Here is a 26,051-nt window from a genome sequence, read left to right on the forward strand (position 1 = left end):
CATCTGTCTTGGGGGCTTCCATTTGATCGGCATCTTTGGCAGATTCGCCTTCCTCGGTGACTCCCATCTGATCGGTTTCATTACTGTGCAGAATAAAATCTAGAGCCATTGGGCTGAGCTTTCTTCCGGGGCCCGCCATCGTTTGATTCTGCCTTGGAGAGTTATTATAGTCGTTGTACTGCTGGTTTCGACGCTGGAATGCTTACCTGGTTCGTGATAAGAACTGTGTACTGAATACTGAATAGCAGACACAAAGTATGGAGTACCCAGAGCGGTCAAAAGACGTGAGTATCTTGCTTGGGTATGAGCGTAGAATAAGTCAAGATATGGTTGTTAGAAAAAGAAGATTGGGATGGATTCGGAATAGGATGTATGTGAAGTAGACAGGTTGAGGAGAGTTAAAAAAAAAATAGACAGAGGTGAACTAAGGCCTGAAAATGTAGGGACCTTTTTTTTTTCTCTTCTTTTTGTTGGCTATATGCGATTCTCGAACCGAGAATCAAGAGAGATAGATGTTGATGGAGGAAGTGTTAGCAAGATGGAAATGGATCGGAAGAGGAGGATGTATGTGAAGTAGACAGGGTAAGAGAAAAGAAAGAAATAGACAGAGGTGAACTAAGGCCTGAAAATGTAGGGACCTTTTTTTTTTTTCTTCTTTTTGTTGGCTATATGCGATTCTCGAACCGAGAATCAAGAGAGATAGATGTTGATGGAGGAAGTGTTAGCAAGATGGAAATGGATCGGAAGAGGAGGATGTATGTGAAGTAGACAGGGGAGAGTAAAGAATCAAAAGACCTGTGGGAGAGAGAAGAGGAAGAGGAAGAGGAAGAGAGGTGAGGAAGAAGGGAGTTTTTAAGTCGCTCCTGGGTAGGCCAATTCACTTCAACCCAATACTGGAAGTGCTGGATCTCCCGAGGAAATAGAATTAAATGAAAATTTACTCACTTCAACCCAACAGGATCGAGTGTTACTCACTGTTGGTATTGAATGTTTTGAGGGAAACAAGACTGCATTGTGAAGCGGTCAATTGACGTACAGGCCGAAACTACTCATATTAACTGAGAGAAACATCTTCACTCTATTTAGAATACTTTGAAAGCGAGGAAATAACATGTTACTGTATATCGCAATGGTGGTCACATTGGCAACGAGGATTCAAGATGCCGCAGCTATGGAGGGATGTTGATAGAGATGAGATTCATCATGTGTGTCAGACCAGGTTCCTAATTTATCACTTTTTTGGACGCTTCTCTGACTAGGGCCTGCTCCGCCTTCGTCTGTAGGTTTCTTCTCTTTTCCTTTTTCGCCCTCTTTTCCTTCTTCGCCCTCTTCTCCTTCTTCGCCCTCTTTTCCTTTTTCGTGCTTTTCTCCATCTGATTTCGAATGTTCGCTTTCGGTAGTATCTTCTTTAGCGCCCGCGGTTCTAGTACCTAGTATAATCAATCATATTAGTATACGCAGCATCAAAGACTGGGTATATTCAGCATACCTGCCAGTTCTTAAAGTTCTTGCGCTGTGTCGGCGTGTCGAGTCACTGAAAAATCAATGACTGCCTTTCTGTAAGCCAAGTCAGCAATCGTGCCTGACATGTATGGGTTATAAATCGTATCATCTCCGTAGAACTCACCGGTTAGAAAACCACCACCATATCAAAACACCAAGGAGGACAGCGGTTAAGCATGTAGCAACAACGTAGCTGACCATGGCAGCCCACCATGGTCCTAGCATGGATAGGCTAACACGATTAGGAATGGCAGGCATCGTTTTTTATTCGTTTATGGAGAGTATTCAGAGTATTGTAGCGATAGACGATTATGTGGTAAACAGAGTGCTCAAGAATTGGAGTGACGATGGTAAAAGGGGGTTCAACGTTCGCAGTGATGGTTGTTCGATATTCTTGGACCAGCTAATCGAAGATATCATGTTAGAGTGCTCTCTGGGTTGGCAGGGACACACAAGGGAAGGAGCGATAGTTTCGGCCTGTACGTCATAATATGGACGGGCTAGTGAGCTACAGATGAGATGAGCGATACATGATCCTGGTTAGTGTAATCATGACCTATATACACACACATCTTCGTCTCTCTGAATTTTCTATCACGTATTTTCTTCTTATAATTCTCGATCAAATCACTACCTTTCCTTCACCGGAACTCGACTACTACGTCTAAATATGAAGCTCAGCAAGTCTATACCGGAGTCCATGCGACACACGCTGGTCAAAGCCAGCAGTGCTATCTTCGAGCCCGTGGAGACAATCCTCGAGAAATCAGGGAAAACACAAAAGGCCCAGAAATTGCGCAAATTACAGCACCAATGTATTGGGCTTTCTGAGGACCAGTGGCAATATATCAATGATTACTTCGTGACTGAAGAATTCCTACATTTAGCATTACAAGCAAGGGAAAAGGAACTGCAGGATAATAAGGAAATAAAGAGCGAACAACCTGCAAGTGACGACCTCAACAAGTTCAACAGCTACAAAGAAAAACTGAGGAAATCTGAGCGGAAACTGGAAGCACTCAACAACGATGTACGCGCCACCGAAGGGGTCATGAAGCTCCTAGAATGGAAAATGGGACACACTCCACTGTACCGCGCTATGAGTTTCCAGCGATGCGATTCAAAATGGTATCTCAGGGACACATGGCTTCGGGAAAAGTGTGCTAAGGATGGGGGGTGTTGTGGCCGGTCTTGTGGTTGCTGTGAGAAGCCACGATGCACGAGGAGCGACCGAGAAGTCCTTGGCCACTGTACACCGATGTGTGATTGTTGTGATGGCTATAGGGGTAGGATCATTACAGTTCACACTGATGATTTTGTGACTCTGGGCCAAGTTGATTTGATTCCGAGGGAGGCGAAAAGGTACGCGCATTCGAAGGCTGTCTATGAGAGGCGGATCGAATTCGATCCAAGGAAGGAAAGAACGGATAAGATTAGTGCACGTCTTATGAATGCCTATGTTTGGGGGCTGGATGGGAGAAGAGGATGAAAGGCCTCAAGCTGGCTGACCAAGTGTAACCGAACTTACGGTTAGTTAGTAAATTGCGGATGATGACCGTGCAGCAAGCTAAATGGTATGAGAACTTGTTTGCCTTCCGGTGAACAATGTCCTGGCTAGAGGATTGAGGAAGAGAGAACAACTACTATTTAAGGGAAACACGACAGAATGCGTGTATTTGTCACTATTTGTTCCTCATAATATTGTTAGGTCCTATGGTTATACACAGTGTGCTACTGTCTCCATGCGTAGTGAGATTCGTCTAGAGAAGACACTCGAGGGAAGACGCATGACAGGATTTGAGGCATTGCCTCGAACAGGAGTAGAAGGCGTTCGGAAAAGTACATGGATACAAAGAAGAGAAAAGAAAAAAGCAGACTTGTAGAACGTCAATTTAGCAGGTGTTGAATGATGCTAGCAGCAATTCAAGTATGTAGAGGAAACAGAGGAACAAGGTGTAGGAGACGCGTTCTTTCTTCCTATTCGGGAAGGTGCGGGCTCTGTCCGTAGCAGGAGATATAGGCTGATCGATGTAGTCTCTAGAAGATATATGCAATCACACGGCTCGACGCTTGGGAATCAATAGTCAAGAGCTCCATGGAAATAACATACTCAGGTGAGACGAATTAGAGAAGTCGGACCGACCACACACGCGCTTGACGGGAAACCCAAATGAGTGCTCCTTTTACTGAGCAGCGTATAATAGTGCATCATGTTTTCCGTCTCTTTTATCGAGTCATTGGCTTGTACTACAGGGATTAATTTACTATCATATTTTGATATAGTATGCTATTGCTTTGTGATGGGGAAATGATCTGCGGAACTATATAAAAGCGGGAGACGGATAGCCATTACATCAAATTCTACGTTCAATATCGTAGAGGGTTAATAGGAGAACGGAATACGAGTCCAGCTGAAAGCGCTGATTTTGGTTAACTTATATAAGCCATAGATAGCTTACTACAGACTACTAGAGGAACCTTGACGTCAAATGTTACAATTTCTAAGTAGAACCCAACAGATGAAATAGGACCGAGATCTTTTGATACACAGAGAAACGAGAACTCAATTATGGACTCATGAAGGAAAGGCGCTATGTATCATTAAAGGGCGGTGCAGGAATCAAGGACGAAAAAGTAGACGGAATATCACAAACAAAGAGAAATGACAACGCTTGCATAACGAGCAGTGCTGGATGCTGAAAGTCTCAATTCAAATGGTAGAACAAAAGGAAGATGCAGCAGGCAGGCTAGACTCCAACACCGTACAAGAAGCAAAGATCAAACATAGAAAAAGGAAGACAACTCAGAAAGAAGGGAGGTACTAAATAAAAGCAAGTCACAAGAATGGGTAAAATGAAGAACATAGTGGAACACAAAAAGCAACTCTTGAACATCTCTAGAACATCAGGGACCGCGTCTTCTGCCGGCGAGCATCCAGACCGCGAACTTCTGGCTGTGACTGGGTGTGCTTGTGGCCAGGACGACCCACGGGTGGCGCCCGCGCCGATGGGGTCGTTGGAACAGGGATGGCACTGTCTTTGGCGGGTGGCGGAGGAGCTGTGGTGCTTGTCCGCTTCACCTTCATGCTTCGCTCCCGCTTGAGAACCATCTCCGTCCAGGCCTTGACTTGGCTGCTGCCAGAAGATCCCTTGCCGACGGCGTCCGCCAGCACCTTCATCCATCCGTCTTTGTCGGCCGCGCTGTCGGCGTAGAAATCAATCACTTCGCCGTTGCCAAAGCGGATGCGGAATCCCTCTTCAACAAACATGTAGCCCTCCTCTTCTTCGGCAAAGGCTGACTTGCGACGGCCACCCCCTCGCGTTGTAGTCTCCTTCTGAGTCAAAGAAGACCGGTCATCAATAAGCTTGACTGCTTTAGAGAGATTGATAGTTGCACGAGGTTGGCGGGTGGTCTCGTGGTATGCGGTCAGCTTGGACCCTTGGAGCTTGAAGAAGCGACGACGCCAGAACTATGAAATGAATTAGCGTTGATCGACAAACATTCAGGCTTGTGTGTACTTACTGGACAATCACCACCCTGCTGAGAAAGGAACCCTTCCCAACTGCGGGAGGATACACTTTCGGCTTCACGCATCTCCCGGATGCATGCGTTCATACTCTTGGGCATGTCGTCTTCCTTGGCGCCCTTGGGCTTCGGCACAAATAGAAGCTGTAGCTCGAGCTTGCCAATCTTGTAAGGAGGACGTCTCTGGGAAGTAGTACTGTTGGTACTCTTCTTGCTCTTTACACTGCTGGGCTGCTCTTCAACAGCCCACTCATTGAAGCATGCCACGTCCACTGTGTAAGGCCTGCCAAAGGCGTGCTTTTCGTGGTCACTGAGGGACACGTAGGCGCGTGCGAAGCTTCCATCGCGAGCAATGAGCGTTCTCAGCCTGTCCCATACGGGAGCGTTGACGTCGCGAGTCTTGTTTTGTTGCGACGCCAGCTGTTGCTTCATATCAAGCTCCTTGCGCTTCCGGGGTGAAGCAAAGACCCGACTGAAGGTGGAGGCTTTCTGCTTTGTGGGTGAAACTGGTGGAGCAGGCTCTGGAACACGCATCTTCTCCTCGTCCACCTTCATCTGGAGGGTCAGTTGGAATTCGAGATCATTCTGCACGATGAGCTCAAACTCCTGACCGATGGGAGCGGTCTTGCCCAGTTCCAGCCAGGCAGTGGTAACACAATGAAGGCCATTGTCCAGGGTTAAGGCAAAGTACGATCTCTCACCTAAGGTGACTGTCAGCTGACGTTTCGAAATATAGTTAAGCAAAAGTCATGCACTTACCTCGTGGCAGCGGCAGATCGAGATATTTCATTCCGACTACCTTGACGAAGAGGCGACCACGTTCTTCGCCCTCCTCCAGAGCACCATTCAACGCAGGTTCGGTCTCCTCAATGGTCGCCGGGGGCTCCTGAACGCTGCTCTGCTGGCCTGGAAGTGGTGGGACGGGTCCGCTGACGGGCTTCTTCCGGACCATGCCGCTGGAAGTCCTCATACTCGCTCGGCGAGTCTGTCCGTTCCACGGCACCGTAGTCCACGTTTGCTGACTAGGCTTGCGCGCCGTTGGTGCGGCCCGGGCCGCTGCAGGAGTGTCACCTCCAGCTGCCGCCTCATCCTCATTGCGGCTGCTGGCGATGATAACCTTCGTGTTATGTCGCATAAGGTAACCTCTCTGTTTTAAGACATGGCGGTCAGTTGATGGTCTCAGTTTCAAGCTATGGGCTTCTGATCCTTGGTGTGGGCCGTCATGGAGACGAGGGATAAACGCGGTGCTTCTGAGTAGGGACAGGGATTGTTCAAACTCCACCTTTTGCGACTCGATCACTCGATCGAACTCCTTATCCAAGCCGAATCCGAGGCTCTCCTCTTCCTGGATGCTGAATGGGATATCCAGTTTCATGAGACTGGGTTGTCTCCGACTCGGTTCCTTGGCGGTCTCTGTTTGTGTATCCTCCTCGTGTTCCTCCTCCGGTGCAGAGGCCTGCGAGTCGTTCGAGTTCTGCTTGGTAAGCTGGGGCATGGGCGGAGGTGGTTGTCCGCTAACCTTGCGGCGCGTCGCAGCCATCTGCTCAACGTCCGCAGGGGTGAGGGATGGACGGGTCTTTAAACCAGTTCCAGGGGCCTTGATGGTGGCAACTGGGTCTGGCACACTTTCATCAGCGGATACCTCCTCGTCGCTGATCTCTTCATCAATAGGGTGTCGTATAACGGACTCAGGGGTCGAAGGTTCTGAAATTTGATCCTGGTTATCCGGTGTCGAGGGCCGCTGCAGCGCTTCCCTCATGGCTGCCATCTTTGGAGCCGACAGTTCTTTTGGTTGGGGTTCTGGCTCTGGTTCTCCTTGCAATTGCTCGGCAGCAGGCTCTTCTCGTACTTCAGGAACAGGTGCGGATTGTCTGTCTTCGGACTCTTGTGACTCGCTCTGCGGCGCCCTGACTTCGTCCTCTTGAGGCAAGCTGGGCTGATCGCCCTCCTCGTTGGAAGGCAAATGGTCTTTCAGGCTTTTTGAGGAAGAAGCTTGAGACTGAACAGTTTCATAATACTCCGGAATGTCATAAAGATCGTCATCGTGCTCTTCGGGCTTTATCACCACGCTGCTTTGGTCATCATCGTCGTCATCGTGGTATTCGTCATCATCGTCCTCCAGGGATGGGATGGGGACGTCAGGGTCATAATGCATATAGTGGTGGGGGCTTGATTCGATCTGCGAATCCTCCTCGAAGGAGTCGTCGACATAGCTCTCACTCTTACGAATGTCTCGCAGAATGGAATCCCGGGAGATGCGCGGAGGAGAGAATACCTCCGTAGCCTCTTCATCGTGATCTTTGGCAGCCTCCCCTGAGTTTGAAATCTTGTCATCGTCCTCGAAGTCGCTAATCAGGTCGTGTTCAGCCTCTGTGTCTGGCTTGGGCGCCTGGTGATCCGCTTGGTCTGAGTCTTTGCTCTTCCGTTCGTTTTCCTGGATCATCATGAGACGTAGCCTATCTTCCAGAGACATGGATGCACGAGCACGTTCAGTGATATCCGACTTGCTGTACGTGGCGGGGCCCGGAGGAGACGGCAACACTCGCTGACCTCCACTTGCCAGCTCAAAGGCTGCAGACAGCTTTTGTGGAGACGAGCCGCGCTGGCTAAAGGACGGGCGATTGGTTGGAGGAAGCGGGGGCAAGGGACGGCGTTCGCCATTGGAGTCCAGCGACTCGACGCGAGCATGTTGGACAGGCGGGCCTTGCTGGGTGGATGGCCGCGGGTCGGGGCTGTGGTTTTCGTCGTCTTCCGTAAAGGGATCTTCTTCGTCTTTCACCAGATCGTCGTTTGCGCTGGCGGGACTCATGTATCGCCAGTCTTCGGGCAGGACAACCGGGGTCTTCTCGAGGTCTTCCAAGGAGGCATCGAAACTGTCATCACGGTCGAGGGAGGATTCGCGATCGAAACTGATATCCCCTTCATCCTCTTCTGACTCATAGCTGCCTTCACGGGAGCCAGAAGCGATGGAGGACGGATCAGGCGTGGTCATTTCGTACTCGTGCACCTGGGGCTGAGCGGCATCGAACGTCACGCTTTTGGCATGTCGACTTCCATCAATGTCAGACCAAATCTCACTTTCGGGGTCAAATGCGTCTCTGAACCCGAAGCGACTGGCTCGCGACAGGGAAGACTTCGCTGGGGGGACTTGGTCCTTGCTCGGAGAAGGGGGGCGGGGCCCGCTCGGGTTACTATCGTGGGACTCTGCCTGTCGCGCAGGGGACGCATTTGAGGCCTGCTTCTGTGGCGAGCGACTAGTGGCCAAGGGCCTCTGTGGAACATAGACATTGGTCGGATCGTACTCCTGGTTGTAGTCGCGGAACATGTTGCTGTTCTTGACCCTCGATGCGCGCTTGAGATTCTCAAGGGAGGGACGCTTGGATGGCGAGAACGAGGCGTCTGGGTCATAAGGGCTCTGGTTCTCCGAGCTCTTGGGAAAGGGAGAGCCCGACTCACGGCCCTGCCAGAAAAGACGCGGTGATGCGGGTGCTTCATACGCTGATGCTTCTTGGGACTTCATCTGGAGCGACATGGTCAGGTCCAGATGTCGGAGGATTAACAACAGCACGTGGAGCGACCTACTTTGGCACTCTGATTCCAACTTGGGGAGTTTCGTCGTTGAGCCATCGGGCTTACTTCGGACAGCGGCCTTTGCGTGGTACTGCTGCCCATCTTGGTGGGAAATGCACGACAACAACTGGTGATTCGAAAGAGGCAAAAATAGCCAGTCGACAAGCGCGCCTGGAAGAAAACACAGCTGCAGGCAGCTGAATCAGCAATGGCTTATTTCGTCACAACGCAGCAATGCAAGGTCTCTGCAATCATAGCTATCCCTTGCCGGACTGGAACGCGCCCATACCTGGTTGAGACGAATGGAGGCGAAAAAAGTGGATGAGTCAATCGCAACGAGGTCGTTAGAAATAGTCCGAAACGAACCAGCGCAAATGAAGAACAGAACGCGGACAATAATTGAGTCGCTTGGATTAAAATTCACTCGGACGTTAAGCAGCAGCTCATGGGATTCGTAACAAGATGGGGTAAATGAGATGCGTCACAAAATGGCGATCATGCGAAAGAGAGCCGATTCGTCAGGTCTTTCTTTACTTTTGATAAGAAACTACTGCGAGAAATTGGTCCGACAAACGAAGGGATGCTGATCGTAGGCAGAACCGGGCAACCGAGATGGTGAAAATGGGCGATGTGCAACAATGACGGCACGCTGGACAGGATAGATAATTGCAAGGGAAGAAGACAACCAACACACCATCCACCACCGGACCAACGAGGATGAAGTAAAAACAAGAAGACGGGAGGGGGTGAGAGTGAAGGTGACGGGAGAAGGAATAAACAGAAACACCCGAACAAACAGTGTTGACAAGTTGACTAATAAGTAGTTCGAAGCCGTTCGCAAACCGGCTGAAGCTGGGAATCGCAGCTTGACGCTGTTGACATTTTGGCGTCGGGAGTCTCCATGGCAACTTCACACCTGAGACTGCCTGAGCCTGGCCTGAACTTGGCCTGAGCGCCTGTCTGGCCAGCCTCGACACCTCGACACCTCGTCGCCTGGCGGTTTCCCCGATCCCACCAGTCTGGTTTGGGATTAGCGGGGGATCGTTCCTGTGGCCCGAGCGCCTTCCCCTTACGGACTGGCACGGGACCGGCTGCTGATTCTTTTTGGATTGGAGCTCCGGGAGGCAAAAGATAAAACTAGTGCTAGAAGATTCTTGACGAGCGTTCATCACTCTCTCTCATCCACCCCCCATCCTCACCATGAATCGCCTGGGCAGATTGTCTCTGCCGCTTCGGCCTCAAGTCTGTCTGCTCTGTCAGACGCAGGCGACCATGTCCTCTCCTCTCGCCGGATGGCAGGCCGTCCGCTCCATGGCAACCGTCCGACAGCGCCGCCAGGCCGCCCGCATGGTTCTGTCCTCCAATGTCGACAAGTCTTCCCTGAAGGAGGGACGTTCGAGAAGAGATCGTGGCGGCCCCTGGTCGGGCATGAACCAAACGGAAGCGCGCCTTCGGGATGCGCCACGGTCAAGGTCTCGGGCAGCTCTCAAGCGCTCCGGGGATGCTGAAGATGATAAGCCGGACAGTCCTCTCTACAAGGCGCTCAAGATGCAAACGGCATTGGCGCCCATCCCTTACGGTCGCCGAACCGCTATCAAGAATAAGATCGCAGAAGTCTCGAGTTTCGACCAATTTCCTCTGCTACCGGTCGTGCGCCACTCCATCTCTTCCCAGGCTCTCCCCGGACTGGCGGACATTGTACCAACTCCCATTCAACGCCTTGCTATCCCACAACTCCTGAAAGACCCTATCCCGAAGAGAACATCGAAAGATGTTTTCAACGATGAACCGAATTATGAACAATATCTTCTGGCTGCGGAGACCGGGTCTGGAAAGACTCTCGCCTATCTCATTCCCATGATCGACTCCCTGAAGCGTATGGAAGCGGAGGACAAGGAATTTGAAAAGCGGGAGGCGGAACAAAAGGCCAAGGAACGGGAGGAGAAGCTCAAGAACCGGGCTTTCGACATTGCCCCGGAAGAGCCTCCGTTGTCGGACGCAGGTAGACCCCGGGTCATTATCCTCGTCCCGACATCCGAGCTGGTTGCCCAGGTTGGCGCCAAAGTGAAGGCTCTTTCGCACACGGTCAAATACCGGTCGGGAATGATCTCGTCCAACCTGACCCCACGTCGTATCAAGAGCATCCTTTTCAACCCGAGCGGAATCGACGTCCTCGTCGCCACTCCCCACCTGCTTGCCTCGATCGCCAAGACGGATCCATACGTGCTGAGTCGCGTTAGCCACCTGGTGCTGGATGAGGCAGATTCGCTCATGGACCGTTCCTTCTTGCCCACAACGACCGAGATCATCGAAAAGTCGGCCTCTTCTCTTCACAAGCTCATCCTCTGCTCCGCAACCATTCCCCGCAGTCTCGACAATCTCCTTCGTAAGCGCTACCCCGACATTCGCCGACTGACGACACCAAACCTGCATGCCATCCCCCGTCGTGTCCAGCTGGGAGTGGTGGACATCCAACGGGACCCCTACCGTGGCAACCGCAACCTGGCCTGCGCCGACGTGATCTGGTCCATCGGAAAGGCAGGCGACACAGAGCCGACACACCCCTTCCTGGCCCAGGCCGGACCGAAGGTCAAGAAGATTCTGGTTTTCGTCAACGAGCGCGAAGAAGCCGACGAGGTAGCCGAGTTCCTGCGCTCAAAGGGTATCGACGCCCAGTCCTTCTCCCGCGACTCCAGCAGCCGCAAGCAGGAGGAACTGCTGGAAGAGTTCACCGAGTCCCCGATCCCTCCCACCGCAGAGGAGATCATGCTAGCCAAGAACAAGCGCCGCCAGGACAACTCCATTCCCTTTGTCTACCCTGAACAGCAAAACAAGCCGGGCATGGAGCGCGGTCTGCCGAACACTAAGGTTCTCGTAACGACAGACATTGCCTCTCGCGGAATCGACACTATCGCCGTCAAGACGGTCATCCTCTACCACGTCCCGCACAACACGATCGACTTCATCCACCGACTCGGCCGTCTCGGCCGCATGGGCAAGCGTGGTCGTGCCGTGGTCCTGGTCGGCAAGAAGGACCGCAAGGACGTGGTCAAGGAAGTGCGCGAGGGCATGTTCCGCGGCCAGGCCTTGATTTAGGGGCAGCGACGACACCAACGACAAGCACAATCTGTACTATTATTCAACTACGGCCCAGTCAACTTACAACATGACGGAGCCTCTGACGACGGCGTTCGGAAAATGGCAACCAGGAAAGATAATATTTAGACGACATGCATTGTATGTATGCATTGACTTGAAGCATCACTCAGGATATACACGGCTGTACCTCATGTATTATAATTTGTATATTTCCCCACCACATCATCTCTCTACTTAGATTCCTCTTCCTCACCACACCTGTACACTATAAACAACACCTACCCATCACTTAAATAGACTACCACAGTAAATGAAAATAAAATAAACTAAATAGGAATCTTCCCCCCAACCGACTTCCAAAACGCACACCGATCCTTCAACTCCGTCAACCCCACATTCTCAAACCCCTCCGTAGCAATCACAAACTCCTCCCCTGACTCCTGTACCTCCGGCACGCCGGGCTCCGACGCATTGGTCAATTTATGCGCGTTGGGGTCCCCCGTCTGGAAAAAGCTGGCGAATGCGCCCGCGTAGCCGTCGTAGATTAACGGGTCGGTTTGTTGTACGCTCGAAACGGTGTCCCACTAGTCACAGTCACAGCATTAGTATCGGTATCATCTCCATAGACAGACAGCATATACTACATAACTAGAACGAAAGATAAAAGGGAATGGACAACATACCCACTCCGTATCACTCCCATGTCTCGCCGGTGGAATCACATACTCCCCGACATACCCCTTCTCCTTCGCCGCAGAAGCAACCCAATATGCTGGGCACGCGAGGACCACGTCTCTGTACACCAGCCCTGCGCGTACGAACGTCGTGTTATAGGATAATGTTTCTGCTGTTCCAGAAACAGGGTAGTGTTTCGATTCGATGAGATCTATGTCATTTGTATCAAGACCGGGGAGGAACCCGGTTAACCAGGTATGGAAGGATGCGAGGGAGGAGTTGAATCCGTTCGTGGTGTCTGTGTCTTCTAGTCCGGGGGGAATGAAGTTCTCGCCTTCGTGGGCGTTGTACATGCCCCAGATGAGGTCTGTCTTTAGGGAATTGGAGGAGATAGCGGTGGTGAGGGGTTCGATGAGGAAGGTTCCGTCGATGACGGGGGCCCAGGTGTAGGATGAGGTGGTGTAAGTGTTATCTGCGTCGATGATGAGGCTTGCGTCGCGGATGGATTGGACGTCTACGTCTTTCAGGCATTTGAGGGTGTCGGAGGCGGCGGTGCAGTTTGTTAGGTTGACGAGCTGGGTGTAGATGGCTTCTGCTTCTGGGGCGTTGTAGGCGTAGGTTTTTGGCCAGAAGGGAGAACTGGCGAGAGCTTTGGAGAAGAGTTTGGGGTTGGAGCCGCGGCCGTTGGCGAGGATTTGGGCGACGACGGAGCCTCCGCCGGCGGATTGGCCCCAGATGGAGACGTTGTTGGGGTTGCCGCCGAAGTGGTGGATGTGGGAGTTGACCCATTTCAGGGCGTATTGTTGGTCGAGGAGGCCTGGGTTGAGGTCGGAGGTGGGCGAGTCTTTGATGGCTTGGCCGGGGAGGAAGCCGAAGGCGTTGACGCGGTAGTTGGTGTAGACGACGATGTAGTCGTTTAGGGTGCTGACGTTGAGGACGGGGTAGGCGTTGGGGGGCATGCCAAAGAGGGCATCGCCTTCGATGAAGCCGCCGCCGTAGAAGACGACGAGGATGGGGCGGCTGGTGGTAGATGAAGAGGTGTCCCAGGGTCGGGAGTAGAGACCTAAATAGAGGCAGTCTTCGGAGCCGTTGACGGTGCGTTGAGGGCACATGTCGAAGGATTGGTCGGTGTCGTAGGTGCCATTGGTACTGATGTTTAGCGGGGGCTGGGGAGCTCGAAAGCGGTTCTCGCCAGTGGCAGGTGCTGCAAAGGGGATTTTGCGAAAGTAGGAGAGGTTGTAGGTGGCATCATAGCTGCCCTGGAAGGTGCCATAGTCTAGAGTGACGAGGGGGGCGTCGTAGGCGCTGGTGAGGGAGTGTGTTAGCAGGAAGCACAGGGCCAGCAGGAGGCGTGGGAAGGCCATGGCTGCAGGTGGTGGTTGTATCCCTGGTGGACCTGGCTGGGGAGAGCTGCGCCGAGAGCAGCAGTGTTTTATAGGGCATCATGGCTGCGATGGTTGAGTGAGGTCGGTATGAAGCAGACCGAAGTTCATTAAGATTCAATATCGGAGTTCCTGGAATACCTGCACGAGCATATCATGAGGACAAGAAATCCAAGGGGATCAAAGCGCCGACAGGGCTGCCATTGGTGCAATTATTCTACTCCACGATGCAGCATGACGGAGATGCGGAGATGCGGCACCAGCAATTTGCGGGGGGAAGGATGAGGAGGAAAAGATTCTTCAAGCAATGTCCGTCAGCCGACGGGTAAAAATAAGTTAATTCCAAGACCCCGGGTTGGGGATAAAGTCGTGTAAGTACAGAAGTGTACCAAGGGCCAGGAAACGAGCAGTAATCTATACAGGGTAACCAAATGCGGAATCATTAGACTGGACAAAGCCAAAGCCAGACCAGATGAATGGGAAGCAAGATCTTTCAAACGTCTCAAAAAGCCTTTCAATATCGCCGGGCTCATGGCAACGCTCGTGCCCACTGTGATAAAAACGCCTATTCTTCCAAACCGGACTCCACCGGACTCCAAAGAAAAACCAAACTCCAGGATTAGTACTCCCAAAATCGATCCATATCCATCATTACATAGTCATCCGAAGGGACCGGGTACGTCGTCGGCTGGCGCGCGTGTTGCGTCGGTCCTCGCCGGCTTCACTGTCCTCGGTCTCTGCGTGAGGCTCGGACAGTTCGGGCGTCGGGGTTATTCCAAAACTGACACCGCGGTCCTTGCGCGAAATGAGCGCTTCTTCCTCTGGGTACAAGAATCGGTGCACAGTGCGGTGGTCCATCACACGTTCCTCGTCATCCCCAGGGCCCTCTCTGTCGGTTTTTGGCCACTGGAATCCATACAGCTTGGAGTGCCGTTCGCACCGGGGACACTCACGTCGCGTCAGGTAGGAATCTTGCTGAACAAACCAGGCATTGCATGTGCGGCAATCCACCCAGCGATCGTACGCTTGTGCTAGAAGTTTCGAGGTTTTGGTGTAGTCGCCAGGAACCCGAGCACGGGGCGGCTCAACCTCGACTGAGGGAACCACTTCCTTGCTGCGGGATTTTCGGGACTTTTTCACCACGGTACCGAGCTTCTCGTCTAGTTCCAGTGAGTCTGACAAGTCCGACAATGCATCGTTGTCTACACCCAGCATACGTCGTTCTGGCTCAGTGGAGAGATCAAGGCGTCCCTCGACAGTCAAAATTGGTGCCTGCACGGTAGTCTCGGTAATTTCCTCGACCTTGATTCGCACCGGGTTATCACAAACGGACGTCGCGGCTGTTGAAGTTGACGAGCGGTGCGAATCGTCCAGTGAACCGGGTGAATCAGGATCGGCGGTGGTAGTGGTGGTACTTTGCGCGGTCGATTCGGCATGGATGTCACTCTTGTTGTCGATGACGTGGTCATTGGCGGTTTCGGCTGCGGCAGCGTGTGGCACGGATAAAGCTTGGGAGGAAAGCCCGGTGTCCGCTGGCTGGACCGTGGAAGACTCAATCGAGGCTGTGAGATCAGAAAACACGACTTCGGATCTCAACTTGGAGCTCTGGCGAGTAAACTTGGTTCGTTTGCGGGGAGTCGACGAGGGAGAGCTCTCTGAATCGGTGTCGGGGACGTGCTTGCGTTTCTTGGGCGAAAGGAGAGCCTCAGAGAGCGCAGGCTCGTCGTAAGCTGGCGTGGAGGCGGGACTCTCTTGGTCGGAATCGAGCTGGGGTGCCCAGCCATTGCGGACGGCCCGTTCGCATGTCAAACAAAGACACTCGCAATTGTCAATGCCGAAGTAATCCTCTCCGTAAGACACGGTGATTTCCTCTCCGATATGAATGTTGCGGATGGCAACGACTTGCATGCCTTCCATGCCGCGCGTCACCAGTCGTCCGTTGGCGTTGCAATCGTGATTGGCGAACCGAGCGGGGCCCAGGAAGAAAGAGGGGGTTTTTCTGCGACTCGACATGACAATGCTAAAATCCTTTCTTTTCAAATCCAGATCCTGCTCCTCTTCCTTGGTCATGGGTACGAGGGTCCCGCTGAGGTACTTGATCTCCTGGCCCTGCTTAATGAATTTGCGGGCGCAGATGGCAGCCTCATGCTCGGTCACCGTGTAGCGATTGGTCGTAGTCACCTCAAAGGGGGAGTCGGGGAGATACATCTGGATGTATTTGCGGAGATGGCGGCGAAACCATTCTTTCTCCCGGTCAGTAGGCAGCTTAGCCAGGTACTTCTTGAGACCCGGCATGCTCAACAGCTTCTCTTCCGCTTTGGCAGCGTCTTTGTTGACAATGACATCGTGAAGAAGAGTGCTAGCCACATCATCATCTCTGATGCCGCGGGCGGGGTTGTATTTAGTGCGATTCTTGCGAGTGTTGGTCCAAAAGTACGCCTGCGAGGATAGTATAGTCAGCGATCAGCTACATGACGGCCAATCGAGAGTCATAAACGTACACGGTCAACCAGCGCATCTGTTGCGACGTCGTCGTAGCTGGCCAGTTTCGCGAGCGTAAGCCGATCCCGACGGTCATCGGAGGGGCTGGATTTTGCCTTGGAGACCGGCATCGTGAACTTTCGACCCAGACGATCCCATGCAAGAGGATTTGAGGGGGTGATAAGAGTGTGGGTGGGATTAATGGTAGGAATGAGGCGTCAAAGCGTCAAGGGGAAGAAACAGCGGAAGGTCGGGAAGCAGAGAAGACGAGACTACTACTAAGTAGAAATATATATGGGCGCCAAACAGTTTTGGGGGGTGGGAAAGGAGCGGGATTGAGAAGAAAAATTTTAGGGAACGACGTGAATACGAAGAGAAGTGACTGGCATGATGAACAAAGGAAACGAAGGAGAGGCAGTGAAAGTTAGCGCGCATGAAAGGACAAACTCGCAGATTGACATGATAGTAGTAATAATTAATGTGAAGGCTGGCGCTGGTCGCTGCTGCAGTGTCCCCGTCCGGGGTCGGTCGTCGGCGAAACCTGCCGGCCCGCCAAACTGCCTGGCGCTGCTTTTCTTTCGGCCATCCCCATCTCTCTCTATACTCCCCTCACTCCCCCCGACGTTCTTTCCACCTCCGGACAGGGTACACAGTCAAGATGATTCAATTAAAGGTGTGTGAGGGATTCTACTGGTGTTCGTGATGGGGGAGAGGAAATTTTTCGCGGACTGACAAACTCCCGATCCAGACAATGCTCAACTGCATCGACAACTCCGGCGCCGCCGTTGTCGAGTGCGTGAATGTCCTGAAAAAGAAGCGCCCCGCCACCGTTGGTACGATCATTTCACCGTTTCCAATTCATTATCAAAGGGTTTCCGCTGATGTTGGAGTTCCGGGATGAACAGGTGACCGCATTGTGGTCGTGGTCCAGAAGCAACGAAATTTCGGCCCCGACAGCAGCAACAACGTCGGTATCGCAAACAAGGTTCGCCGAGGAGACATTCGCCATGCCGTCGTCGTCCGCGCGGCCAAGGAAATGCAGCGCCCGGATGGTTCGATCGTCAAGTTCGATGACAATGCCTGTGTTCTCGTCAACAAGTCCGGAGACCCCATCGGAACAAGAATGAACGGTCAGTCTAGCCAATTACAGCGGAACATGATCGAGTCGGTATTAGAGAAATGGTTTTACTGACATATACTAGGTGTCGTGGCTACGGAACTACGAGGACGACAGTGGTCGAAGATCCTGTCGTTGGCGCCGATGCATGTGTAGGATATACCTTTTATTTGGAAGCGAATTGTTCTTATATTTATCCCGTTTGTAGCAATAGAAATTTCTCTCTCTTTTCAAACTCCCCTTTTCTTTGCCCAAACATCGCCAGAACTCCACAAAAAAATGCTGCTTAACGGAACAAAAACCAAGATCGGGTATCAGGTACATGACATGTAGTATGGCAAATCGAGAATTAGACGAAAACATTGCCGCACGCGCAACAGACGTAGTAAAGTTTCTGGAAAGTAAGCGTCAGCCGATACCTTCATGGATGCGGGGTGAACCGGCATGAAGGCTTACCATTCCCGTTTCTGCGGAACGCTGTTGCGACTGGAAGAAGACTGCATCGGCTTCGCCGCAGCTCGGGCAGAGCTTGTTGGAACGAGGAAGCTAAGGAAAGAGTGGGTTAGCCACGGAAATTTCAAGACAACTTGGAATTTATCCATGACGCGAGCGCAGCGCATGCTGGACCTCATGACGACGAAAAGCCATCATAATCCTCTTCGGACCAGGAGTCCTCGGAGGATGTGTCACAGACGAAGCAGGTAATCTCTTCCCCACAATGATCACAGAAACCCGGGAGACAAACCGTAGGATCAGATCCCACATCCTGGGTCACACCAGCGGTATCTCCGACTTGAGTGCTGAGCTTGTTTTGGTAAACGCAGTAGGAGGTTGCGGGCTCGCCGACATGGCAGGTTCGGCAGGTGAACATCAACCGGTTGTTGATGCGGTCTTCCTTCGGGTAGAGCAAGTTGGAACTGTAGACGTTAGCAGAAGGTTCAGAAAGGATGAAGAGATCAAAACTTACCATTCGCGACAGAATCGAAAGTGAATTTGATCGGTGGGCTTGCTATCGCCACCGGCAGAGGGGGAAGGGCTGGCAGACATTTTCGGAGGTTGTGTTACTGATGAAGTGTGCCGGAAAGTAATGACTTCACGCGTATTGATATGGAGCGAGTGTGTTGTATCCGCTGGAAAGCTTTCACTTGAAATAGATAGAAACGAAAGACGCGAAGAGTGGCTGATGGGAATAGAGAGATGGCCGGGGAGATCGTCAATGGAAGTCGGAAGAAGCGTTGAACCAAGCACCACCGGCTAGTTCCATGACTTGCAGCTCACCGCCCCGTCAATGTTTGCAGTGTTTGCAGTCATCCCTCCCCCGCAGTTTGTCCCGCAGCTGCAAGTACCAGCAAAGCCTCTCCGACTCCTGCAACTTTATATAACTCCACTAGTCCCCCCGCGTCATTTCTGGATCCTTGTCTTCCTTCGTATAGCTATAGACTCCTCCGCAGATTTTAGATATACACACATCCTTTTCCACAACATGGTATGCCGATATTAATCCTATCATAGAAGATCATGTTTACCAAATTTGGCATCTGTGCTGACTGTAAACACTACAGGTAGAGACAGGTCTTCCGGCAGGTTGGGAGGTTCGCCACTCCAACTCTAAGAACCTTCCCTACTACTTCAACCCTATGACGAAAGAGTCTCGCTGGGAGCCGCCGGCCGACACAGATACAGAGAAGCTTAAGTTCTATATGGCCAACTACCACAGCGGACCCGCAGGACGCTCTGATGGAAACGGTCACAATGAGGGCAAGATCCGCTGCAGCCATCTTCTTGTTAAGCACAGGGACAGTAGGCGTCCCAGTAGCTGGAGGGAAGCTGAAATCACCCGTTCGAAGGAGGAGGCTATCGAGATCCTCCGGAGCCACGAGGCGCGCATCAATGCGGGAGAAGCCAGTCTGGGTGACATTGCTGTATCGGAGTCCGACTGCAGCAGTGCTAGGAAACGTGGAGATCTGTACGTATTTATGAGTGTCGCTGCAGATACTGGACTAATCTATGTTAGGGGCTTCTTTGGACGGAATGAGATGCAGAAAGAGTTCGAGGACGCCGCCTTTGCACTCCAGCCTGGTCAGGTCAGTGGGATTGTGGAGACGGCCTCTGGTGTCCATTTGATTGAACGGTACGTGATCTGAGTGCGATTCAGAGATTTGCGTTGTTGATCAGCACTTGCTAACGTATTGGATATTGCAGGGTTCAGTAAATTTCTATGATGACATATATACTACGTGTATTTACTCGGAAGAGATTTCTATATCTTTTTACATGAGTTCTTCTTCGCAATTTGCCATTCAGCGTAGATATGTAGTCTTGATCAAGTTATGCAACGTATCTTTAAGTCGTATGTCAAGCGCTGCAAGACAGTGGCTGTATGATGCATACTGTTGCTACTGACTTGGATGAAAGGAATGAAAGTGTGACTTGCATATGAGAGGCGCCTTATATCAATGGCCCAAAGAACTTGATCTTCCATTCGGTTTGTTCAACCTGCAGTGTTTGCCCCCTGCTATTGAATGTGGTATCATAATGATTTCGTGCTGACCTTCGTCCTATTGTATAGCGTACCGGCCGTGATCTATCTACAACTCTCCAAGTAGATCATGTTCTACATCTCAGTATCTAGCTTTCTAAACTAGCTTTATCCGTCAGCAAACACAACCCTAATAATCAATCAGATCAAGTTCAACCTACTCTACGTCGTCAGCACAAGACCGGATTGCAAGGTTGGTGTTCCCTCGGATCCTGTCCTACTTGTCTGTTGAGGTGACACCGATAGCTATTACTCCTGTCTGTCAGACCATCAGATCTGTCAAAGCTTCTCATCGATCACATTGGCTTGGGATACCATCATTTGCTGCAGCTACGTTGCCTCTTCTTCTTCTACCTTTACTGTCTCGACTATCAACCTGGTGCTAGCAAACATGGATCAAGGAAAGATGAAGCAATGGAAGGCTGGAATTCCATTCCATTCACATTTATGGTTTTCCATCCTTGTCCGACTAGCCTGCCCGACTAGGCAGATGGAGGCGGTGATGGGGGAGCTTCCGCGAGAGCTTCAGCTCTCTCCGTCGCTCTGCACAAGTGCAGTCCTGTCCTTTTGCAGTGCCTTCATCTAACGACCTTCCATCTTTCATCGCTCAGCCTCCTCAGATTCCATCCCAGAAAGGGAGTACTCAACAAATATGTCCTCGCCAGCGTCTGGGTCTACCAAATTCCCCTTCTCACCGCTGCCTGAATCCGTCGACGCCTACATGGCTGAGCAGGGCATGCTGTCGGTCTCAGAACAACATATCAACGACGTCCTGACTTAATCTGGCATAAGAGCTGAATGCATCTACCTTCCTCCGCACCTTTCTAGGTTCTTTCCCACGAGGTTCATCTACATCCTATCACAATTACGCTTCGAGGCCTACCGAGCCATTATAGTCATACGGATCTATAACTTCTAGTACCGAAGGAGGTACGAGTACCTACACCCTGACGAAGACTCTCCAATTCTTCAACGGCATATTCAATCTGTCCACCTCCTCCTTGGGTGGGACAAGGACAACAATCCTGTCAAAGCCCGGCCTACTGCGGTGGCGGACCTGAAAATCCCTGAAGGTTCGATCACTCTTGGCTCGCACCGGCGCAGATACACAGCCTACAAGGAATTTTATGATCAAATGGTGTGGAATGCTCGTTTGGGAGTCTACAACGCCAGATTATTTGCCTACCACCAGCTGGCGACCAGTAATTTTAAATTCCAATTACCGGCGGATGTCCTTCCGGCGTTCAATGCCTGGAAGCAGGGGGACTTTCATACGGAGATCCTAAAGTTGGTTCCTTTGTCGCGGTCCGTCCCTTATTCTCCTCTATACGAGGTCGCTGTGGACGAGCTGGCCACGGCCATCACCCAGAAAGTCGAAGGTGGTGAGGCAATTGCACGAACTTGGAAAGCCTTCGCAACAGGTCCGCATAGCTACTAGCTCTTCCTTCTTGAACGACCAGCTGCATGAAGTACGGTGTTAGATGAGGCTATGGGGTTATTGGTTGTCCATTTTGGGGCTACGAGTGTCTTGACTGATATTGAATGAGAATATGCATATTAGCTTGGGAAATTGCTTTGGTTGGATATTTCGGCTATTTCTTTATTCAAGTGTGGACATATCCATACATTGCTTTGGATGAAAAATATAAATTGCTTTGACAATACATTCACTGTAGTGCTGTTTGGATTTAGTCGGAAACACCCAGACACTTGCCCGTTATAATCTGACAGTTCCCATACCGACGCTGCCAAACGACACCACCTGCCGTTCATGCCACAGTTCACAACTTAGTAGAGAGACCAGAGTTTCTTCGCTCTTTAACTTTCTTTGAGTACAATACTTAAAGCACTGATCATCTCCTTCTCAGATCACTCAGATTTATCCATGTGATTCGATTCACTACTACTCTTCATTCTTCACGTGAGCATCAAACCCTACTAGGATTATCCTATCCTGAGAAGAGGTAGGTCATCATCAAGCCACAATACCTTTAAGAACATCCATATACCTCCTGTGTCTTGCTTCTGTTTTCTATCACCATATTCTAAACACTATCGCCATGCATCATTCTTTCCATCTCACCCAACAGACAACACACACATCCACCCACCACACCCAGATATATATCCATCCCTCCACCCCAACCAACACCCACTCATCATTGAAAATCCCAATACTAACCACTGCAGTGCACTCTCAAACCTAGCTAGCATCTACCACCCAGAAAAACCTCACACCCTCAACCCCCAAGAAAAAGTACCCCAACAACAATGTGCCTAACCCTAACAACCAAACACCCCCTCTGCGGGTGCCTCACCACCACAACATTCACGCCCTGCCGCCTCATCCCCTGGAACCGGTGTATCCGGCGCGAGATGATAATAGTCGAGGGAACGCGTCGGCGGAACAATCTCCTCTGCGAAGCTTGCAGCGACAGCAGCAGCAGTAGATATTCCGAACGGAGGATGAACAGACTATACACTCTGATGGCATGTCTTGAGGGATTTGACTCGAGTGTTGAGTTTGATTGTTTGGATGTAGATGATGAACAGCATGGTCAGGATGATGGTGTTCAGGAGTTCCGGTTGGGAGAGCATGGTGGGGATGATGGTTGTTGTTTGGGGGGTGATGGTGGTGGTGGGAGTAGTCTTGAGAGTGAAGGGGGTTGGTATGGAGAGGGAGATGGAGAGGGAGAAGGAGATGAGGAAGAATATATAGAAGCGTCCTCCTCCTCCTCAGAGGAAGAACTGGTGGTGCTTCGGTGTGACCTGAGTAGAGTTTGTGATTCGATTGCCTCGTCGCGCGTTTGTCATGGCACCGGGGTGATGGGGAGGGAGAAGAGACGGTTTGGGAGAGGGAGGGTACGGGGGCCTAAGAGGAGGGATACGGCTGATGAGGAGGATATGGAGATGGATATGGCGATGGCGAGGGTGGAGGATCAGAGGGATTCTTCTAGTTCTACGGTCTCATCAATATGATGGGTTTGTTTGATGTGGGTAGAGATTGACCGTGATTGCATTCTAGTATTTCTAGTCAAGTCAAAACAAGCCATTTCATGCATGCTTCTAACTACTGTGGTATCCATTATAACGCTGTGTTGAGCCGTTCGAGACGCAATGTGATGTTGTCGATGATGGCCGATCTAGAGTATCTCATTAGCATATGACCCCAATGTCATGAAGAATGAAGCAGACGTACTCTCGTTCCACCATCAGCATAGCATCCGCAACCTTTTGCTTTTGCAGTCGTGCTGAAACCGAAACACGGGGTTGAGCACCACCTGGCGATGCTGGACTGCCCGGTTCAGCAGCGATGGGCGACTTGACTGCGAGAGTCTTGGCCTCGCTGAGGAGATCGCCGGCAATCTCCTTAACCTATACAATTGTCAGTATCATGCTTATTAGACACACTGGAATGAACATACAGCAGCGAGTCGTTGTGTCAGGTCGCCATCGCCCTCCGGCTGATCCACTGACTCTGACAATGTCTCAACTTCAGTGACCCACGACTTCTCCTTATCGCTGAGTGGCCGGCCACCGGATTTCAGGACCTTGTTACGCAGTGCTTCGTAGCGTTGTACAAGCTGTGCCTGCTTGTCCTTCGCTGCCTGCAGTCGCTGGTCCAGTGCTTCTCCGTTGCGGGACCCCTCCATCCGTTTGCCATCCTCGCCGATTTCGCTGGACACGCCCTTGACTCGGTCAGCGACGTCGGCGAGCTGTTTCAGCTGATCACGCATCTCGCCTTGCAAACGCTCGCAGCGGCGGAAGAGGTCAGAGGCGGCGCGCTCGAGGGCGTTGGTGTGGGCGGACAGGATGCGGTGCGCAGCTGCTACCAGGTCCAGCGTAGCAGGGGACAGCCGAACTTGCTCCTTCAAGGCCTGGCGTTGACGGTGCGGGACGTGTTTGTCGATGAAGAACTCCAGAGGGGGCTCTGCGTAGAAGATGGCCGGGACTTGGTATGGAGGCCGACGAGGGGGCAAGATGGGCGAGCCCGGGACTTGTTCCTCCGGGTCGAAGATGTGGAGATCGGCAATGGAGGGAAGAACCTCTGGTGCATCCAAGATGGCAGCGTGAGGAGTGGAGGAGTGGGATGTGAGTAGCAAGTAGCCCAGGTCGTAATCGTAGTACACCAATGCGGCTGGTAGGTGGCCCGTCAAGTCTTTGGCGCCTGCGGCATTTCCATCAACTTCAAGAATCCGCTCTCTCAAAGACGCAGTGCCTTCGCAAAGGATCTGCAGGCGGAAAGAGCTGCCGGCGGTGTCCTCTGACTGCAGCTCAGCCTCGAGTCGCTGAACCCAGGAAGTGAGAGAGATATAGGTGACGTTGTTGGTGTTCGTAACGAAGAAGCTGTACCGCGAGTAGGCATCCTTTGTGAAAGTAGGCCAGTTGTTGGACGAGTCACGCTCCCCTCTAATCGTGTCCAAGGATTCCACGAGCAGGAGATCGGATGGTTCGGAGACAGGAGTGCTGAAGACGTTCTTCTTCGCCTTGGGGAGCCACTGTCCTTCAACGCCATCGAGCTCGAGGCAGACATGAATCCTACCGCTTCCAGTCGAAAGGCAGATGACCGTGGCAGACAGACGGTCATCTCCGCTCTCTTCCAGAGCGCGCACCTCCTCACCCATCATGAGTGCATCGAGATCGACCTTGGCACCGATGACCAGGATATCGCAGAGGTCCAGGTCATCGATCTCATCGCCCGTGTCGAACCGGAACGGGCCCTGTAATCTGGGGATCGCACTGGGATTGGCTGGGCGCGTGAGGACGTCAGACCCAGAGCCCGTCTCCGAATCAAACTCCGTATGTAAAGGATCCTGGTTATCAATTTCGGCCAGCCAGTCGTACTGCTGCCGGCAGGCAGTCAGGTCATCCTCGTACTCGGCAGGATCCTCCTCCAAAGAAGCCAGCTTCGGAACAATAGCCGCAGTCAACGAAGGGATGGCAGTTGACGGCGCGCGCCACTTGGAGGGCAACAACGGACACAGAGCGTATAGATCGCCCGGTCTCATTGCAACCCACAGAGTCATGGGTGCCCATGCGTCCTCGCGTTCATTTCCGCTGCCACCAAAGCAAGCAGACGCAACTTCCATGTCGATAAAGTCAGCCGAGAATCCCTTGTTCTTCCCGAATCCCGACGGCGCAAAGTCCTGGTCCGATGAAGTTCCGTCCACCAGCTTCCTCAGGTCGACAGCCAGGGTCGGACGGTCAAATGACCAGTGGTTGTTCCGATCCAATTCCCACACTCGGACTGCAGCATCAGCCGTGATAGTCACAAAACAGCCCCCGAGGTTGGTGTGGACACCCAATGGATGCCATAGCGCCGACACCACAGGCGATTCAGGAATGACGTGGGTGGTCGGGCCAAGCTGGTAAGATTTCACGCGGATGGGAGAGCTGTCTGTTCCAGACAGATGGGAAGGATCAGGCAGCACGGCGATGAAGACGGTGCGATCGGCAACAATGGCTAGGAATGCGCCATTTGGGGAGGGGATTAGTTGACGGATTTTCTCGAAGACAGGAACATTCAGGACCTATACGGCATCAGGTTAGCTTCAGACCAGCAATAAATCACTGTTAATCCTTGTCCTACCCTGTACTGCACAGTGCGATCCTCAGACTGCTGCTTGTCATTCGACCTGGAGTTGTGCTGCCATTCATCCTTCAGTCTGGTCAGGCTGGACCAGCGAATCTGGTTATCGACGACGGTAAATAGTTCATTCCCCCGCTTCGCTTGAATGCGCGTAGGTCCCGAATAGACGACGTCCTTCGTTCCGGGTGTATGTTCTGGTGATTTGGAGCCGGAGCTGGCAAAGATGGAGGCACCCGGCGCCGGGCGCGAGAGCCACGGCGGAGTGTAACTGATGACTTTCGGCATGGTCGAGGGGGATTCTTTATGGCAGACAAGTTGAGATTGACAAGCCTTACAATCTCATCCTGCGCTTGAAGCCAAATGCAAGAGGGCAGGGAAGAAGCCGAAAGCACGACGGAGAGGAAAGGCAATAAACAGCTCCCGTCGGGGAAATTTTGGGCGGAAGCTGAAGCTGGATTGAAGAAGGGCGGCGCGCCAAGAAGCAAGACTCCCGTTGGTTGTTGCTTCAGCTTCCCGACCTGTTCGGGATCTTCTTTGCAGACTCACTTCCTCTCGTTGTTTAGTGAACTC

General features: G+C 52.0%; 10 protein-coding genes across 10 annotated transcripts; 5 read left to right on the forward strand and 5 right to left on the reverse strand.

Annotated features, from left to right (window-relative positions):
- Positions 1–2,173: 2,173 nt before the first annotated feature.
- On the forward strand, positions 2,174–2,992 carry BO87DRAFT_388394 (uncharacterized protein; the record flags this gene model as incomplete). Its single annotated transcript, XM_025624857.1, has 1 exon — positions 2,174–2,992. The coding sequence occupies one exon, from the start codon at positions 2,174–2,176 to the stop codon at positions 2,990–2,992; it is 819 nt and encodes a 272-aa protein (XP_025477885.1).
- Positions 2,993–4,016: 1,024 nt separating this feature from the next.
- On the reverse strand, positions 4,017–8,965 carry bud4 (putative GTP binding protein (Bud4)). Its single transcript, XM_025617861.1, has 6 exons — positions 8,888–8,965; positions 8,611–8,785; positions 6,311–8,548; positions 5,788–6,175; positions 5,026–5,729; positions 4,017–4,972 (listed from the first exon to the last, which is right to left on the reverse strand). The coding sequence occupies exons 2-6, from the start codon at positions 8,698–8,700 to the stop codon at positions 4,400–4,402; spliced, it is 3,993 nt and encodes a 1,330-aa protein (XP_025477886.1). The 5' UTR covers positions 8,701–8,785; positions 8,888–8,965; the 3' UTR covers positions 4,017–4,399.
- Positions 8,966–9,749: 784 nt separating this feature from the next.
- Positions 9,750–12,001, forward strand: mrh4 (ATP-dependent RNA helicase MRH4). The gene has a single exon (XM_025623762.1). It carries the CDS (start codon positions 9,799–9,801, stop codon positions 11,692–11,694), a length of 1,896 nt encoding a protein of 631 aa, XP_025477887.1. The 5' UTR covers positions 9,750–9,798; the 3' UTR covers positions 11,695–12,001.
- On the reverse strand, positions 11,859–14,003 carry BO87DRAFT_109362 (putative carboxylesterase). The gene is made up of 2 exons (XM_025617862.1): positions 12,381–14,003; positions 11,859–12,281 (listed from the first exon to the last, which is right to left on the reverse strand). The coding sequence occupies exons 1-2, from the start codon at positions 13,734–13,736 to the stop codon at positions 12,024–12,026; spliced, it is 1,614 nt and encodes a 537-aa protein (XP_025477888.1). The 5' UTR covers positions 13,737–14,003; the 3' UTR covers positions 11,859–12,023.
- Positions 14,004–14,104: 101 nt separating this feature from the next.
- Positions 14,105–16,687, reverse strand: BO87DRAFT_378289 (SET domain-containing protein). Its single transcript, XM_025623763.1, has 2 exons — positions 16,256–16,687; positions 14,105–16,193 (listed from the first exon to the last, which is right to left on the reverse strand). The coding sequence occupies exons 1-2, from the start codon at positions 16,364–16,366 to the stop codon at positions 14,406–14,408; spliced, it is 1,899 nt and encodes a 632-aa protein (XP_025477889.1). The 5' UTR covers positions 16,367–16,687; the 3' UTR covers positions 14,105–14,405.
- Positions 16,688–16,829: 142 nt separating this feature from the next.
- BO87DRAFT_338692 (mitochondrial 54S ribosomal protein uL14m) lies at positions 16,830–17,918 on the forward strand. The gene is made up of 4 exons (XM_025620599.1): positions 16,830–16,908; positions 16,984–17,068; positions 17,141–17,365; positions 17,438–17,918. The coding sequence occupies exons 1-4, from the start codon at positions 16,894–16,896 to the stop codon at positions 17,506–17,508; spliced, it is 396 nt and encodes a 131-aa protein (XP_025477890.1). The 5' UTR covers positions 16,830–16,893; the 3' UTR covers positions 17,509–17,918.
- BO87DRAFT_378291 (DNA-directed RNA polymerase II core subunit RPB9) lies at positions 17,809–18,568 on the reverse strand. Its single transcript, XM_025623764.1, has 2 exons — positions 18,320–18,568; positions 17,809–18,269 (listed from the first exon to the last, which is right to left on the reverse strand). The coding sequence occupies exons 1-2, from the start codon at positions 18,397–18,399 to the stop codon at positions 17,981–17,983; spliced, it is 369 nt and encodes a 122-aa protein (XP_025477891.1). The 5' UTR covers positions 18,400–18,568; the 3' UTR covers positions 17,809–17,980.
- Positions 18,569–18,724: 156 nt separating this feature from the next.
- On the forward strand, positions 18,725–19,631 carry pin1 (peptidylprolyl isomerase ESS1). The gene is made up of 4 exons (XM_025621656.1): positions 18,725–18,838; positions 18,915–19,318; positions 19,367–19,483; positions 19,555–19,631. The coding sequence occupies exons 1-4, from the start codon at positions 18,836–18,838 to the stop codon at positions 19,562–19,564; spliced, it is 534 nt and encodes a 177-aa protein (XP_025477892.1). The 5' UTR covers positions 18,725–18,835; the 3' UTR covers positions 19,565–19,631.
- A 912-nt stretch (positions 19,632–20,543) lies between these two features.
- On the forward strand, positions 20,544–22,363 carry BO87DRAFT_460674 (uncharacterized protein; the record flags this gene model as incomplete). The annotated part of the gene is made up of 3 exons (XM_025629026.1): positions 20,544–20,660; positions 20,811–21,312; positions 22,103–22,363. 3 exons carry the CDS (start codon positions 20,544–20,546, stop codon positions 22,339–22,341), a joined length of 858 nt encoding a protein of 285 aa, XP_025477893.1. The 3' UTR covers positions 22,342–22,363.
- Positions 22,364–22,899: 536 nt separating this feature from the next.
- Positions 22,900–25,895, reverse strand: BO87DRAFT_460675 (uncharacterized protein). Its single transcript, XM_025629027.1, has 4 exons — positions 25,482–25,895; positions 23,317–25,422; positions 23,091–23,266; positions 22,900–23,034 (listed from the first exon to the last, which is right to left on the reverse strand). Exons 1-4 carry the CDS (start codon positions 25,764–25,766, stop codon positions 22,977–22,979), a joined length of 2,625 nt encoding a protein of 874 aa, XP_025477894.1. The 5' UTR covers positions 25,767–25,895; the 3' UTR covers positions 22,900–22,976.
- Between the last annotated feature and the right edge of the window lie 156 nt (positions 25,896–26,051).

This window comes from Aspergillus neoniger (assembly GCF_003184625.1).
Source record: "Aspergillus neoniger CBS 115656 unplaced genomic scaffold BO87scaffold_24, whole genome shotgun sequence".
In the NCBI taxonomy this organism is placed as follows: Eukaryota; Fungi; Ascomycota; class Eurotiomycetes; order Eurotiales; family Aspergillaceae; genus Aspergillus; species Aspergillus neoniger.

Bases quoted from the DNA above. Each gene is read 5' to 3' on its own strand.
- bud4 (XM_025617861.1), bottom strand. From the start codon at position 8,700: ATGGGCAGCAGTACCACGCAAAGGCCGCTGTCCGAAGTAAGCCCGATG. The intron at 8,549-8,610 runs GTAGGTCGCTCC...ATGTCGCTCCAG, and splicing joins GTTGGAATCAGAGTGCCAAA to ATGAAGTCCCAAGAAGCATC. The intron at 6,176-6,310 runs GTGGAGTTTGAA...GTCTTAAAACAG, and splicing joins GAGTGATCGAGTCGCAAAAG to AGAGGTTACCTTATGCGACA.
- mrh4 (XM_025623762.1), top strand. From the start codon at position 9,799: ATGAATCGCCTGGGCAGATTGTCTCTGCCGCTTCGGCCTCAAGTCTGT.
- BO87DRAFT_109362 (XM_025617862.1), bottom strand. From the start codon at position 13,736: ATGGCCTTCCCACGCCTCCTGCTGGCCCTGTGCTTCCTGCTAACACAC. The intron at 12,282-12,380 runs GTATGTTGTCCA...GACTGTGACTAG, and splicing joins ATGGGAGTGATACGGAGTGG to TGGGACACCGTTTCGAGCGT.
- BO87DRAFT_378289 (XM_025623763.1), bottom strand. From the start codon at position 16,366: ATGCCGGTCTCCAAGGCAAAATCCAGCCCCTCCGATGACCGTCGGGAT. The intron at 16,194-16,255 runs GTACGTTTATGA...CTATCCTCGCAG, and splicing joins CAGATGCGCTGGTTGACCGT to GCGTACTTTTGGACCAACAC.
- BO87DRAFT_338692 (XM_025620599.1), top strand. The intron at 17,069-17,140 runs GTACGATCATTT...CGGGATGAACAG, and splicing joins GAAGCGCCCCGCCACCGTTG to GTGACCGCATTGTGGTCGTG. The intron at 17,366-17,437 runs GTCAGTCTAGCC...GACATATACTAG, and splicing joins CATCGGAACAAGAATGAACG to GTGTCGTGGCTACGGAACTA.
- BO87DRAFT_378291 (XM_025623764.1), bottom strand. From the start codon at position 18,399: ATGTCTGCCAGCCCTTCCCCCTCTGCCGGTGGCGATAGCAAGCCCACC. The intron at 18,270-18,319 runs GTAAGTTTTGAT...TAACGTCTACAG, and splicing joins TTTCGATTCTGTCGCGAATG to TTCCAACTTGCTCTACCCGA.
- pin1 (XM_025621656.1), top strand. The intron at 19,319-19,366 runs GTACGTATTTAT...AATCTATGTTAG, and splicing joins GCTAGGAAACGTGGAGATCT to GGGCTTCTTTGGACGGAATG.
- BO87DRAFT_460675 (XM_025629027.1), bottom strand. From the start codon at position 25,766: ATGCCGAAAGTCATCAGTTACACTCCGCCGTGGCTCTCGCGCCCGGCG. The intron at 23,267-23,316 runs GTATGTTCATTC...ACAATTGTATAG, and splicing joins TGACACAACGACTCGCTGCT to GTTAAGGAGATTGCCGGCGA. The intron at 23,035-23,090 runs GTACGTCTGCTT...GAGATACTCTAG, and splicing joins ATGCTGATGGTGGAACGAGA to ATCGGCCATCATCGACAACA.